The sequence below is a fragment of the Ranitomeya imitator genome, chromosome 2, assembly GCF_032444005.1.
Source record: "Ranitomeya imitator isolate aRanImi1 chromosome 2, aRanImi1.pri, whole genome shotgun sequence".
Lineage (NCBI taxonomy): Eukaryota > Metazoa > Chordata > Amphibia > Anura > Dendrobatidae > Ranitomeya > Ranitomeya imitator.
In genome coordinates this window covers 472,831,942-472,848,642 of record NC_091283.1, presented here as the reverse complement: position 1 = coordinate 472,848,642, position 16,701 = coordinate 472,831,942, and the positions used below count along the sequence as shown (strand labels likewise).

General features: G+C 44.9%; 1 protein-coding gene across 16 annotated transcripts in view; it reads left to right on the top strand.

Moving 5' to 3' along the window:
* The window catches only part of LIMD2 (LIM domain containing 2), a 105,764-nt gene extending 89,411 nt beyond the window's left edge, over window positions 1-16,353 (top strand). For 3 of the 16 annotated variants that reach the window (XM_069751274.1, XM_069751269.1, XM_069751270.1), the window contains 3 exons: window positions 9,476-9,520; window positions 9,614-9,753; window positions 15,331-16,353. In XM_069751274.1, the coding sequence (XP_069607375.1) occupies window positions 9,476-9,520; window positions 9,614-9,753; window positions 15,331-15,493 (348 nt within the window). In that variant the 3' untranslated portion in view covers window positions 15,494-16,353. Of the gene's footprint in view, window positions 1-9,475; window positions 9,521-9,613; window positions 9,754-9,827; window positions 10,372-15,330 lie in introns of those variants that run through there. The other 13 variants (XM_069751272.1, XM_069751271.1, XM_069751273.1 and 10 more) reach the window with 8 other exon arrangements.
* Window positions 16,354-16,701: the final 348 nt, after the last annotated feature.

Sequence of the window (16,701 nt, the reverse complement as noted above, 5' to 3'; positions counted from 1 at the left end):
GGTGTGTGAAAAAAATATTAGCATGCTGCGAGTAGCTCCGGAATTGTGATGATGTACACCCTGTAAGGCAATGGCTTTCATGACAGTGCAGTAATGAGGCATTGACCCAAGATAGTTCAACTCAAATGTCTTACGAAAATAAACTCAAACATTTTCTCCAGTTTGCAGCCTTATCGTCCGTATCAATCTGTTGTCATGGGTTTGGCAATGGCTTGGCCCTCTCTGGCCCTGACCTGTGTTCAGTCTCTGATAGATCGGACATGCACAGAGCTCCGGCTCTGATCCTTGCAAAACCAAATTCTGGCATGCCCAAACCTTAACAGAAAGTTTAAATGGGAATCGTGGACATGGGCCACTCCCAAGACCCGGAGTGGAGGGAGAGATCTATCTCGCTACCTTCCTACAGATCTCTCCAAAAATTACAAGCCCATGTCAGGTTGTCCTAAATCTGACTTGGTCAAATAACTTGACTAAGTCGATACTCTCTTTTACTTTGCGTTCTAACCACAGCTGTGGCTGTAATTAAAACGCTTTACAGCAGGTTCAGTATGTTTCTATGCACATCCTCGGGGGCACATATGACCCTCATAAATGATTGCCTTCACTGCCTCACACACCCCCCTCTGTTCAAACTTGGGGGAAGGGGGAGGATTGAACACTTGTTACCATACAGGATGCTCGTGACAGGGCATCCACATTTCCTTGCAACTTCCCAGGTTGATGTTCCACCGAGAAACTAATGTTTTGCAAAGACAAAACCCATGTGGTGACTTGAGCATTCCTCTCCTTGGCATTTCTCATACAGACTAAGGGTTGCTGCTCTTTTACCAAGCGAAACGGTCACCCGAGTAAAAAATAACATAGGGACTCCAAGGCCCATTTAATGGCCAACCACTCCTTCTCCATTACGCTATAATTTTTCTCTGCCAAGGTAGATTTTCTACTCAAGTAGGTGACCGGATGTTTTTCTCCGTTCACCTCTTGTGAGAGAACCGCTCATTGGCCTACATTAGAGGCATCTGTTTGCACGATAAAGCTTTTCTTGAAGTTGAGGCTTAGGAGGATGGGCTGTCTGCAGAATGCCAACTTCATGGACTGGAATGCTTCTGCCTGATTGTTCAACCGAACCATGACCGATTTCCTTCCCTTTGCCGATCTCCCAGCAAGATTAAGTGTAAATCATCGGTCATACTCTATGCCGAGGAACGCCCTTACCTGTTTCATAGTAAGAGGCTGAGGCCAGTTTTGAATGGCCTCGATTTTGTTTATTTGTGCTTTGATAATCCCAAGGCCAGTCATGTACTCAAAGTACCGGTCTTCCTCGAGACCTATTGCACATTTTTGTGGGTTCTTCGTCAAATCTCCAGCTTGGAGTCAATTTACTACTGCTTGCACCTGGGACAAGTCCGTGCCAGTCGGTACTATAGATGATAATATCATCAAAGGATGCCGATGCATACTTCTAATGAGGCTCCAAAACTATGTCCATCAGCCTCTGAAACGCAACCCAAAAAGCAAGATGACATAGTAATAGAGACCCTCCGTTGTAATGAAGGCTGTTTTTTCTTTCGCCGACTCTGCCAGAGACACCTACCAGTAACCCTTGTTCAGATTGAGTGTCGTGTAGTGCTGGGCCTGCCCCAGTCTCTCAATCAGGTCATCCACCCAGGGCATTGGATAAAGGTTAAATTTTGACACTTCATTCAATTCCAAAATCGTAACGATCCGTCCGGCTTTGGAATCAGAACATTAAAACTAGCCCACTCATTCCTGGACTCCTCAATAACTCCCACCTGGAGCATTTGTTTCCCCTCAGCCGAGATGGCTTGCCTCTGGTACATGGTACAGTTTCATTTGCACACCCTTACCTGAGGCTCAGTGACAGTGTCATGGTGGGTCACAGCTGTACGGCCGGGCAGTTCTGAGAATACGTCCATAGTCTGCTACACTAATCTTCGAGCCTCTTGTTGCTGCTGTTTGGATATAAAGCCGCTTATATTTACCTCGCTCTGAGCCTTTTTTTAAAGGACTTGTCTGTGGCCTTTCTGTATGTTTCTTTTTGTATGCTTTGCTATGTGTTGCCTGGGCATCCACTAAGTGTTCCTTTACAATCCGCATCACAGCCGCGATCCAGTCCTGAATACTCACAACGTGCTCTATTACTCTTTTATGCGGAGTAGGCTCCTGTTCCCACGTCTCTTTTGCTATGATCAGCAGGCCACTGGGATGTCTACCTCATAATAGTTCAACTGGAGATAACCCATTGAGGACTTCGATACCTTCAGGACGGCAAACAATAATAGGGCAGTTACATATCCCAGTCCTTGCCATTTTTAGAGACCACTTTCTTTAGCATAGATTTAAGGGTTTTGTTAAATCTTTCCATTAGAGTCTAATGGAAAGATTTAACAAAACCCTTAAATCTATGCTAAAGAAAGTGGTCTCCAAAAACCATCTGTCTGTGTGTGGTACACCGATGTGCGCAATTGTTTTATCTGGAGCAGTTTACACAATTCCTTCATAACCTTGGACATAAAAGGAGTCCCATGACCCATAAGGATCTCCTTAGGTAGCCCAAGGCGATAGAAAATGGAAAACAGCTCCCAGGCAATAAGTTTAGTCGAGGTGTGACTAAGGGTACCGTCTCACAGTGGCACTTTTGTCACTACGACGGTACGATCCGTGACGTTCCAGCGATATCCATACGATATCGCTGTGTCTGACACGCAGCAGCGATCAGGGACCCTGCTGAGAATCGTACGTCGTAGCAGATCGTTTGGAACTTTCTTTCGTCGCTGGATCTCCCGCTGTCATCGCTGGATCGGTGTGTGTGACACCGATCCAGCGATGCGTTCGCTTGTAACCAGGGTAAACATCGGGTTACTAAGCGCAGGGCCACGCTTAGTAACCCGATGTTTATCCTGGTTACCATCGTAAATGTAAAAAAAACAAACAGTACATACTTACATTCCGGTGTCCGTCAGGTCCCTTGCCGTCTGCTTCCCGCACTGACTGACTGCCGGCCGTAAAGTGAAAGCAGAGCACAGCGGTGACGTCACCGCTGTGCTGTGCTTTCACTTTACGGCCGGCAGTCAGTCAGTGCGGGAAGCAGACGGCAAGGGACAGACACCGGAATGTAAGTATGTATTGTTTGGTTTTTTTACGCTGGTAACCAGGGTAAACATCGGGTTACTAAGCGCGGCCCTGCGCTTAGTAACCCGATGTTTACCCTGGTTACCCGGGGACCTCGGCATAGTTGGTCGCTGGAGAGCTGTCTGTGTGACAGCTCTCCAGCGACCACACAACGACTTACCAACGATCACTGCCAGGTCGTATCGCTGGTCGTGATCGTTGGTAAAACGTATAGTGTAACGGTACCCTAAGTGTGATTGCCTCCGGATAATGAGTAGCATAGTCTACTACCAATATTATGTTTTGCTGGCCACAGGCTAACTTTACTTTGGGCCAGATCATAGCACTGCACTCACAAGGTACCTCTATAATAGGCAGAGGAACCAATGGACTACAAAAACTTTCGGTGGGTGTGGTCAGCAGACACTCTGAGCATGACTCACAAAATCTCTGAACCTCAGCATAAATCTGGGCTAAAAGAACCATTGTAGAATATGTTCTTGTGTCATTTTAACCCCTGGGTGACCCCAGCATGTGTTTGTGCGCCATCTCGAGCACTGTCCAGTGGTACAATTGGGGCACTACCAGGTGTTCCACTACTTCATCACTGATTTTGTAAACCTGATATAGCAACTCCTGGTTGACCAAAATACAGTAAAAAATCGCATCTGCCCCAGGTTGCTGAGCCACTCCATTTGTCTGTATCACCCTGTCATGGCACAGCAATGGGAAGTAAAATGGCCCCACACTATGCAAATCTTTTCATGGCCAAGCTTGAAAGCGACTTTTTTTCCTCATGTCCCATCAGGCCTCTGGCCTACTACCGCTACATTGATGACATTTTAGTCATCTGGACGGAGTCTGAGCCACAGCTAAAGACATTCCATGAACAGTTTAATCAATTTCATCCTACCATCAACTTGACACTCAACTACTCCTGCACTGAAATTAATTTTTTGGACACCATCATTAAGCTGCAAAACAATAAAATAGAGACATCCCTGTATCAGAAGTCAATCGACCGTCCAACATACCTTAAATGGGACAGTTTCCATCCAAAACACATAAAAAACTCTATTGTCTACAGCCAAGCCATCAGATACAAGCCCTACAGATTCCAACCCAATGGATAGGGATGAACACCTTGGTCGCCTCAGAAAGACCTTTTTGAATCAGGGCTACCATCCAAGAACAATTGAAAACCAGATTACAAGAGCCACCAGAATATCAAGGAATCACCTGCTACGTTACAAAGCTAAAGAAGAAAATAACCGGGTACCTCTAGTAGTTACCTACAATCCAAATCTGGAGGTGCTATGGGGAGCTGCACGGAAATTACAATCTTTACTACAAAAAGATGCCCACTTACAATCCATTTTTCCAGACCCCCCACTACGGTGTTTTAGGCAGCCCCCAAATCTAAGAAGCATTATTGTCAAGAGCTCCCTGTCCTCTCCAACAGCTGCAGGTACCTTTCCTTGCAATCAGAAAAAATGTAAAACCTGTCCATTTATAATGACCACGGACAAGATAAAGATCCCCAATTCACATCAGGACTACAAGATACCAGGTACTTTCAACTGCGTCACTTCTAATGTGGTGTACCTAATTATTTGTACTAAATGTCCAACTGGGGGTCTGTATGTGGGGGAGACAGGGCAAAAGCTTAGAACAAGAATGAATTCTCACCGCCACACAATAAGAGAAAAAAGAATGGATCTACCTGTGCCCAAACATTTTTGTCTCCCAAATCATAACATTATGGACATGAAATTACGTGTGTTAAAAGGTAGCTTCAAATCTCAGAGAGACAGAAGAGTCTGGGAATATAAAATGATGACGACCTTTGACAGTCTTAATGCAAGAATGAATGTGCCGCACGGATTTATGTCTTTTTACATCAACTAAGGAACTTGCCCCTCAGACTATGAGGGGTCATCACAACAGAGACCCTAATCGGAGGACAATAAAACAATCCTTATCTAAGAACTGGCCCAATATTTATGGACATAACTGTTTATCACTCATGGTAATTCTGCTTCATGTCACCTGTCTTATCCATGGTTTTTCCTTTTTTTTTTTCCCTGTGCTATGTTGTGTATAAATATGTGATTCTTCAGAATTTCTTTTAGTCTTTGCCTAATAAAGAGACCTGTGTAGTCTCGAAAGCTTGCAATTTGTTTCCATCTTTTCAGTTAGCCATTAAAAGGTATCAACCACTGAGGACTCTCAATTCTAAATATTTTTCACCCTGTCATGGGGATACCGTGATAGATAGAAGCCAGAAGATGGCGGCGTCTGGTCACATGAACTCCTGCACTGATAAGGACTCAAAAAAAGAAGAAAATATAAGGCAAACAAGCCTCAGCCAGCTCACCGACCACCACAGGTGCGCCGAACTCCGTCTTGACTGGACGTACAATGATGAAAAGAAAAAAAGGTAAACAGTTCCAGCTCCTTAAAAAATGAAAAACTTTATTGATCCATTAAAACTTCAGTAACGTTGGTGGGAATCTTTGTATAAATAATAAGCAGAAAGAAATAAGTGACGCGTTTCGATCTCAAAAGATCTTTATCACAGCTTCAGCTTAAGCTGTGATAAACATATTTTGAGATCGAATCGCGTCGCTTATTTCTTTCTGCTTGCAATTATTTATACAAGGATTTCCACCAACGTTACTGAAGTTTTAATGGATCAATATAGTTTTTCAATTTTTAAGGAGCTGGAACAATTTACCTTTTTTCTTCTCACTGATTAGGACTGCCTCATCATCATATTAAACAGTGCACGTTCTCCTTGCTATTCAATTACAAAGGTTAATCAATTGAGCTGACCTCCTGGAGCTCTCTATCCTGAATTACCTCAGTGGTTCTGTGTTGGCCACTCCCCTCTGTTATATATACTTACCACTAGCACTTGGGAATGGCCAGTGATAGTTCTACTTCCTGGTTTGGTGTTGGAGGTAAAGTTAAGTGTATGGCGTAGGCGGATGGAAAGTTGTTCATGAGATTTCTGCTTGGAGTTTGTTTACGTGATCATCCTCTCCATCTTGGGTTCTCCTACCTATGCCTCACCTGTGTTCCACTTTGTTGTTTGGTGAGTATATTTTTTTATGATTGCAGTTTTAAAGGGAAACTGTCACCCCCCCCCCCCCCAGGCGTTTGTAACTAAAAGAGCCATCTTGTGCAGCACTAATGCTGCATTCTGACAAGGTGGCTCTTTTAGTTATTGTTCGTTGCACTGCAGAAATAATCGCTTTTGAATTTGGTCCCTCATACCTTCAAATCGTCCGGGGGGCAGGTCTTTCCCCCCTCAGCCAGACACAACACAGTCGTCACTCTGCGAGAAGGGCGCCGCCTCCTCGGCGTTATTCAGTTGTCCAGGCGCCTGCGCGATCATATTCTGCCTTGGGCATGCGCAGTTCACGCTGCCCAACAACTGACATTACTTGATGTCTTGTTTACTGCGCCTGCGTGCACGAGATGGCTCTTTTATTTACAAACGCCTGGGGGGGGGGGGGGAGGCGGGGGGCGGGTTTTGACAGGTTCTCTTTAATTCATCCCTGTCTTTCTTCCTTTGTCTGTCTGATTAGTGTAATCCTATACACTTCAGCCTCACACCTCCCTGGCTGGGGGAGGGAAAAGATAAGATAGGAGCATGGCAAGGAACATGACCCTGGCATCTCCATCTTCTGGGGTAATCTGGGGAACACTGATAGACTAGGGCGCTCCCTAGTTTGAGGGCTCAGGTATGTGCCCACAGTCTCTAGTCACTACGTGACACACCCTTTCCTGTGACCCGGCCAGTGTGGGATCCTGAAGCTGAGCTGCCCCAAAGGTCTCCCTGGATACTTCCAGCTCCAAGATTGATGTGGTCTCATTGACCTCTTCTGTCAGCACCTCTAAGGAAAATGTATTGGGTTTATACTCTTTCCTTATGAGGACGACCTCTACAGCAGGTATTCCTTACTCTGGATCCTCTGGTTTCGCTCTAGGACAGACTTTTACCCTGGGAGGGTTAAATTTACTCTCCCAAAGCAACCAGAACAGGGGTAAGTCTCTTCCCAAAACAGTCTGATAAGAAAGGGTCTTTACTACTCCTACCACATGTTTAACCTCCTTGCACAGAATGGAAAAGATAACCTTCGCCGTCAGATACTCCTGGAGTTCACCGTGTAAAACAATTACCCCAACTTTCTCCCCTGTGGTTTCTAACCCGGAGATCAATGATCCATGGATGATTATCACTATGCTCCCTGATTTCAAGGGGGCCTCCTCCTGGTGTCCGTTAACATTGACCTTGCACAGATGGGGTTTACCAGCTTCAGCGACAACATCTGCAGTGTAGACGGTCTGGTCACACCGATACCTGGCGAGTAAACCCACAGTCCATGGGTTCAGCAGTCGGGGCAGTTGGCCATGTCCTAGCCCTTAGCAGTGCCATCACCTGATAATCCGCAGGACTGCTTTAAGGAAAACTGGTCTCCAGCTACCCTCATTCTGGGTAACCCTCCCCCCTCCATTATGGGCTCGGTTCTGGCTGGCCCCAGCAGAGGGTCGGGTCTCTTTTCCAGGCTCCTGGGCTTGAAGGCTCCAGAGTGATACCTGCAGTGGGGCAGAATACCGTACCAAGTCCTGGGTCTCCATATAATGTTCTATCAGACTAACCACCAGATCTAAATTACCCAGGTCCCCTTGCTCCACCCAGCTCTCTATGGCTACTGGCAGAGTTTGCACCAACCAGTAGACTACTACCCTCTTTACTATCTGGGCTAAGCTCAAGGTCTTAGGCTGGAGCTACTTTTTTTACAAGATGCATCACGTTATTTACCTGAGACCTAGAGACCTTCACAAAGGGTCATTGGTATACTCTTTGTGCCCGTACATATGTATTAACCCCCATCCGAGAAAGGATCTCACCTCTTTTTTCATAGTTCTGGGCATCCTCTCGGCAGAGGTTGAAATACTTTCTGGGTATCTCCCAGTCTGCTGAGCGCTGTTGCTGCTCCTGTTGTTGCTGCTGAAACTGCAGCTGCTGCTGCACCTGGGAGAGAACCAACTGCTTTAGTATTTCCTCCATCTTGTCACCAGGCCTGAGCTATAACGTTGGAGATCACCGACATGCAGTTCTCTTTGGTGTAAGTCTCAATTTACACTGCCCATGTATTCCACCATATGTAAGGCAGCGGCTTTCACAACAGTGCAGTCATACCAAGATAGTTCAACTAATTTTGGCAACAGTCCACATCCCTTGCAGTGGGTGACTGCTCCACCATGTAAGTCGTGTGTGCAGCAATGGCTTGGCTCTGTCTGTCTCTGACCTGTGTTCAGTCCAACACAGAACAGACATACACAAAGCTCCTGCTCTGTACTTGCAAAACCAATTACTGACACACCAAACCTTAGCTGGAAGTTAAATGGGCATCGTGGACATGGACACGTGTGTGTGTGTGTGTGTGTGTGTGTGTGTGTGTGTGTGTGTGTGTGTGTGTGTAACATCGGACTGCACTCGTATGTCATCAGGGTTCAGTCTAACATCTGTTGACTAAGACAGTGGAGAAGAGGGAGAAATTAAGTTCTCCGTCTTCTCCGCACCTGTGATACGATTCTCATGCAAGAGAATTGGATCACTCTAAGACAGGGGTCTTAAACTGCATTCCTCGAGGGCCGCAAACCATGCGTGTTTTCAAGATTTCCTTAGCATCGCACAAGATGCTGTAATCATTATGTTTGTAAGTGATTAAATTATCACATGTGCAGTACAAGGAAATCCTGAAAACATGACCTGGTTGCGGCTCTTGAGGAATGCAGCTTGAGACCTCTGCTCTAAGATGACACTCTGTTCATGACAGAGTTTGAGCTGAGTGTCATTCGCATAGGTGGCCCAATTCTCTCGCATGAGGGAACATTCAGCCATCTGACCCCCAGCCTTAGAGTTGAGCTGCCTTGCTCATGCCCAAATACGGCTCCATCCATCTCTGTTTGATGAGGGCTGCGCCCCACTTATTTTAAAGCAGACCCACAGGGAATGAATGGAGTGTAGATTGAGATTGTGCACTGCATCTCCATACTAACATGGGATCACAACTTCCCGTTCTGCCGATCAGCGCAGATCTCAATAACCAGACCCCCACCAAACAATAAATTACCACCTATCCTGTGGATTAGTGATGACTTGTTCTCACTGGACAATCCCTTAAACTTGAAGATTTTTTATGTGAACTTGAATGATTCTTTACGAAGGCAATATACGCAGGAAACAGGATGTGTGACGTACGTGGAATCTAATCAGCTACTAATGACATACTGTATGGTCACATTTTTTTCTGTTTTTTCTCTCTAGGATTCTGCCTGCAGCTCAGGAGCCAGTGTTGTACAAAGGTCAAAGGTGAGCTCGTCTTCCCTTTCCTCACATATACTCTATGTATATAAATGGGATGACATTTTTGCACTTAATAATGAGCCTCCCATCTCTGCACAGTCTTTTAGTATGAAGCCCCCACCTAAAGAACTGTGTTCCTCCTGCCAGACCACAGTTTACCCCATGGAGAGGTTGGTCGCTGACAAACACATCTTCCACAACCGATGCTTTTGCTGTAAGCACTGCAGTACCAAACTGAGGTGGGTAGATATTCGCAGTGAGGCTGAAGGTCGTTGACTCTACAACTTGACTTGAAAGTGTTTTTTTTTTTTAGCTTTGAAGAAACCTGCTTCCTGCAACCCCCAGATATGGCAGAATACAACTCTCGACATGTCCTGGCTAGCTGTCAAAAGAGTTGCCCTTTGGCTGGAGGGTCACAGTCTGGAGACCATTGGTCAAAATTATAATTTTTTTTTTGACCCTGTAAATTTTGTTTTTTGTAATGGCATTGGGATGTGTCCCCTCCTCCCAAAAAATCAACTCCTCATATCTCTGCGTCTTGCATATTTGAAGGGGAGGTCTGTCTGTCTGTTTTACAGTCTGGGTAGCAAGATTAGATACGATACCTAACAACAGATATGGGCTTTTAAAAAATAAAGGCCTCTTAGTGGTTTGCTCAACAAAAATGGCAGCTCCCAATATTCTTAAACCATTTACAGGACCTGATCTAGTAACCACGGTGCTATTCTATAGTAGCCGGACCAGAGCCCTGCAAACCTTCTACTACCTACCGGCATGGTGGGTGCCTCTTCTGATAAGTAGACCCCTGCGTCCTTATGGCATCCGTCACAGAAGCCTACACATCAGAAGAGCAGCAGGTAGGAAGACATTCACAGTTCTGTAGTCTGATCCAGCGGTCACGATGGTACTCAATGGTAGTCAGAGTGCTGCAAATTGTCTTTCTCATCTGTAATCATATACAACAGCAAAATAATGCAAGAAATGTGTTCCTGTCAATATCTAAATATTATTAGTGCTTCATTTTAGGCTATAAAGTAACACAATGAGCTCAACCAACATATAAGAGCATGCTATGAATATGAATGGTGTAGGCTGGAGCTCAAAACCTAAATCCCCAAAATTGGGTATATAAATAGCTACTTCAGAGAGGAAGAGGACTTAAACTCTAGCGCCACCTATCGGAAAGCAATTCTAAAACTCAATATCAACCCTATAATGACATAGGTCTGCTAATAAGCTGAGCCAGACTACACCGAAATGGTAAAAAGGCCATTACAAAAATAAATGTTATAGCAACCCTGGCACAGTAACACCACTAAAAACCTCTGGCAAGTGTCCAGGGTTGCAGAGCGGTGTTGGAAGAAAACACATTCACAAGACAACTTCACCGCATTCAAACAGGCAACACTCACTTTTAAATTTGCTCTCACCTCTGCTAAACCGGTCTACTTCACAACCCTCGTATCTTCCCTACCCTACAACACCAAACAGTTATTCAAGACCTTTAACTCCCTCCTCCGCACCCCCACTGCCCCCTCCAACTTCCCTCATCTCTGCTGAGGACTTTGCCACATACTTTAAAAATAAGATCGCCCAAACACGGCACGTCTTCATCGTTCAACCATCGTAATTAATGACATCACGCTTCCCCCGTACCGGAAGTTCGCTGTGGACTCTATTATGTCTTTGTTCGCTGTGGACTCTATTATGTCTTTGTAAAGCTGGTTTCTCAGTAGTGGTGCCACATATATTTGTTTGGCTCACAGTTTGAGCACCTTTTTTGGCTACCAGATTTTAATTGTGTATGTTTAAATGGTTTTAAGGTAATATTTTTTTCGTACTATAAATAAAGATTGGTTCAAGATACGCATTTTTTTGTATGCTTTCTTCCCTCATCTCTGCTGAGGACTTTGCCACATACTTTAAAAATAAGATCGCCCAAACATGGCACGTCTTCATCGTTCAACCATCGTAATTAATGACATCACGCTTCCCCCGTGCCGGAAGTTCGCTGCCTCGGAGTAACCCTTGACTCTGCCCTGTCCTTCAAACCGCACATCCAAGCTCTTTCCACCTCCTGTTGCCTGCAGCTCAAAAATATCTCCAGAATCCATCCTTTCCTCAACCGTCAATCTACTAAAATGCTTGTGCATGCCCTCATCATCTCCTGCCTTGACTACTGCAACATGCTTTTCTGTGGCCTGCCTGCTAACGCCCTTGCACCTCTCCAGTCCATCCTTAACTCTGCTGCCCGACTAATTCATCTGTCTCCTCACTACTCCTCTGCTTCCCCCCTCTGCAAATCTCTTCACTGGCTCCCATTCCCTCAGCGTATCCAGTTCAAATGACTAATACTGACCTACAAAGCCATCCATAACTTGTCTTCTCCATATATCTCTGAACTAATCTCCCGATATCTTCCCTCACGTAATCTCCGGTCCTCCCAAGACCTCCTTCTCTCCTCCACAGTTATTCGCTCCTCATCCAAATGCCTCCAAGACTTCTCCCGAATATCCCCCATCCTCTGGAATTCTTTGCCCCAACACGTCCGACTATCATTCGGTCCTTCAGACGGAACCTGAAAACCCACCTCTTTAGGAAAGCCTACAGCCTGCACTGACCCCACTGCTTCCTCACCACTACTGAAGCTACCGCCTCACCACCACCGGAGCTCCTGCAACCCTCAACCTATTGTCTCCTACCCCACCTCGCCCCCCTGTATCAGTCTGTAATTGTTAGTTTGCTTACTGTAAGTGATATCTGTAATTTTTATGTAACCCCTTCTCATGTACAGCACCATGGAATCAATGGTGCTATATAAATAAATAATAAAATGGCAAAATCTATCAATACAAATAATGGAAAATTGTGCAGATAACTGGTGCCACTAAATCTCTCGTCTCTCAGTAAAAAGACACATATGCATGTTTTTCTCAATATCTGACATGAAATCAGAATAGAAGTAGAAAATCTGGAGAGCAAATAAAGCGCAAATAGGGTGCACCAGAGAGAGGTACGCTCACCTTATTTTGTTTCAACTAAGCAACATGTAAAAAGAATGGATCAGCTGCTGCAGGACACGGGTCCAGAGACCGAGGATAATGGTGGAACAGGGTGTATGTGTCCAGATCTGCGCTCTTAGCAACATGTAAGGCTTTGTATTGAGGAAGAGGTCCTGCATGACCTAGAAACGTGTTGACTATTAACCTGTTTTGAAATAAAGCTTTGAAGAATATCGTCAGCCATTCATAATGAGAATAAATCTTTCCTATTTTATGTCAATTAGGATTACCATAATTATTAATATTTGCAAAATGCCAGAATAATGAGCACGCGAGAGAGAATGTGTTAAAGGGAACCTGTCACCCCCAAAATGGAAGATGAGCTAAGCCAAACAAGCATCAGGGGCTTATCTACAGCATAAGCCCCCGATGTATCTTGAAAGATGAGAAAAAGAGAATAGATTATACTCAGCTGGGCGGCGGTCCAATCTGATGGGCGTCGCGGTCCAGGGCCTCCCATCTTCATAGGAAGACGTCCTCTTCTTGTCTTTATGCTCCGGCGCAGGCATACTTTGCCCTGTTGAGGGCAGAGCAAAGTACTTCAGTGCGCAGGGCGCCGGGAAAGGTCAGAGAGGCCCGGCGCCTTCGCACTGCAGTACTTTGCTCTGCCCTCAACAGGGCAGACAAAGTACGCCTGCGCCGGAGCCGCAGCGTGAAGACAAGAAGAAAATGTCATCGTAAGAAGATGGGAGGCCCCGGAGAGGACCGCAACACCCATCGGACCGGACCGCAGCGGGACCGCCCCTGGGTGAGTATAATCTAACCTCTTTTTCTCATCTTTCAGGATACATCGGGGCTTATCTACAGCATTACAGAATGTTGTAGATAAGCCCCTGATGCTGGTGGGCTTAGCTCATCTTCCATTTTGGGGGTGACAGGTTCCCTTAAAGGCATTTTTATTACTTACTGCAAAGTCAAAAGTTTACATACATTTCATTAGTATTTGGTACCTGTCAAACTGAATGGCTTGGGTCAAACGTTTTGGACATCCCTCCACAATCTTCTCACAATAGTTATTCAGAATTTGGGCCCATTCATCCTAACAAAACTGGTCCAGGTTTGTAGGTCGCTTTGCTGGCACCTGCCTTTTCAGCTTTGCCCATAAATTTTCAATAGGATTGAGATCAGGGCTTTGTGATGGCCACTCCAACACATTGACTTTGTTATCCTTAAGCCACTTTGTTACCATTTTGGCAGTATGCTTCGAGTCATTGTCCATTTAAAAGACCCATTTCTGCCCAGGCTTTAACTTCCTGGCTGATGTCTTGAGATGTTGCTTCAGTATTGCCACATTATCATTTTTTTGCTCATGATGCCATCTATTTTGTTAAGTTCACCAGTCCCTCCTGCAGTAAAACAACCCAACATGATGCTGCCACCCCCATGTTTCATATTTGCGATGGTGTTCTTAGGCTTCCAAGCTTCTCCCTTTTTCCTCCAAACGTAAAGATGGTCATTATGCCCTGAAAGTTCAATTTTAGTTTCAACAGACTCCAGGACATGTCTCAAAAAATTTAAAGTCTATGTTCCTGTGTGCATTTGCAAACATTAATCTGGCTTTTTATATGTTTCTTTTGGAGTAATGGCTTCTTCCTGGCAGAGTGGCCTTTCAGCCAATGTTGATACAGTACTCTTTTCACTGTGGATATTGACACAACCTTACCAGCTACCGCCATCATCTTCATAAGGTCTTTTGCTTTTGTCCTTGGGTTGATATGCACATGTTGAACCAAAGCACGTTCATCTCTGGGACACAGAATCCATCTCTTTCCTGAGCTGTAGGATGGCTGGACATTCCCAACTTGTTTGTACTTGTGTATAATTATTTGTACTGATGAACGAAGCACCTTCAGGTATCTTGAAATTGTACCCAAGGATGAGCCAAACTTGTGCAAGTTCACAATTCTCTTCCTGATATCTTGGCTGATTTCTTTTGACTTTCCCATGATGCTACATAAAGAAGCAGTGTGTTTCAGGTTTGAATTAAAATGCATCCACATGTGTGTCTCTAATTAACTCAGATGTTGCCAAAAAACCTATCAGAAGCTTCCAAACATATAACATCATCATATGGGCAGTCTAAAAAATTTTAAAGGCATAGTAATCTTAGTGTATGTCAACTTTTGACTTGCAGTAAGTAACAAAAATGCCTTAAAACATTCTCTCTCATTATTCTGGCATTTGACAAATATTAATAATTATGGTAATCCTAACCGACCAAAACGGGAAACATTTATTCTGATTTCATGTCAGATATTGAGAGAAACATGCATATGAGTCTTTTTAAATAGTGCATGTAAACTTCTGGTTTCATCTGTGTAAATAAATCATCATCATTAATTACATTTAGATAATGGTGTGCTCGCTAGGAATTTGCAGGATCCTGATCCACTGGCGACATCAGTACTCAGTGGCAGCCAAATGGGAGCCTTGTAAATCTCATCCTGCCTCCCGCTGCTCTTTTGAATAGCTGACCTGGGGCAATCTTATCGTTGCGGCATGATGCACACATGACATTGCGCCAGGCCGCCTAATCAAAAGAATGGTAGGGTGCTCTTTGCAGAGCTTTTGTTAGGTGGCCACGGACTACTGATGTGCCTGCTGGACCAGGGTCGTATGAATGGATTGACTCATCTCTAGTGCACACATCGTTTGCTGTTGTACATCTTGGGCATCTTACACGTATAGCCCCCTGTTCATGTATGTCTCGTGGTGGTTTCCAATCCTAATCATATCGCTCCTCTTACTCCCCAGCCTTGGCTCCTATGCCGCCCTACACGGAGAATTCTACTGCAAGCCTCACTTCCAGCAACTTTTTAAAAGCAAGGGGAACTACGATGAAGGGTTTGGACGCCGACCCCATAAGGATCTGTGGACCCACAAAGAACATGAAGCTCCTGGAGACAAGGCACCTTGAGGGTGCAGAATATTCATCTCACTAGGGGCTTTGCTTCTCACCAACAATGCACTTGGGGGGGAAGTCTTGATGTGCCTCGGTGGGTGGGCTGGGGAGGGGGCTTAATGCAGATAAAGGCACTTTTGCTATGAGTACCTTGTGCTGTTAGTCCCTCCTGGTGGTGGGAGGGTTTAACTGCAAGAGGTCAAGGACACCACCTGGGCCATTCATTTTTGTTATAAATTAGCCTTGCTTAATTTTGTCCCTTTAAATTCTAGGCCCAGGTGGCTTCTTGAATGCGCCTGGCGGGAGGTGGGTGACGGAGGGCATGCAATTTGATAGTAACATTATCCACAGCAGCAAGTGCAAGGTATTGCATGGGCATGTGTTACTGGCTAGAGGGGTTCCCCAATAGCTGCTGCCTTTTTTTTTTTTTTTTTTTGCAAATCTCAGGGGGTTAGCAGGGAGCTAAGCTGTACCCCTCATATAGCAGGACCATTGATTATACACTCCCTAGGGATTCAGCTTTCCTAGGATAGGTCAGTATAAAGACTTGGCATGATAATGGCAGCGCTGTCCTTACTGTTCCGCTCTGCGACGTCCAGGAGATATGCTCCTAAGATCAGAGTGATCTCTAGAATTCACCTCCCTCCAGCCTTAAAAAAAAAAAAAAAAAAAAAAATCACCACTTTCTCTCTTTTTTTGCTGGAAAGAGAACCTGCAACATTCCTTAACTCTGTCACTGCTGGCCAAGGATGTTCGACGTTCTGGTCAGGTGAGGAGTTACCAATACTCTGCACTGGGATTGGGTTTTGTTTACAGACTGTTTTTAACGTATCCCTGAGCCTTGATTGTACAATAAAAACCTCTGTAGGATCTCACTCGTGTGTCTATAGTGACGTACTGCACTCCTTGACCTTAACCGGATCTCTGAAAACAGCCATAGGTATCATGATGTAGAAGGAGGTCGTCCGACAATGTAGGACCATTATCAGGTCTTTAGTAGAAATGGGTTGCTCTTGTAGAATATGATCTATTTTTCACCCCATTGTTGGATACCTTAAGACAAGGGCTTTATTTTTAAAGGACAAGGATGTCCTATTAAAGTGTATAAAGACAGCACAGACCTCACCCTATGATGATATAATCTTCATAAAGTCCACAACAGTGGCGGAGAGATAAGCAATGGGATATTTATCTACACTGTGTTCCAAATTATTATGCAAATT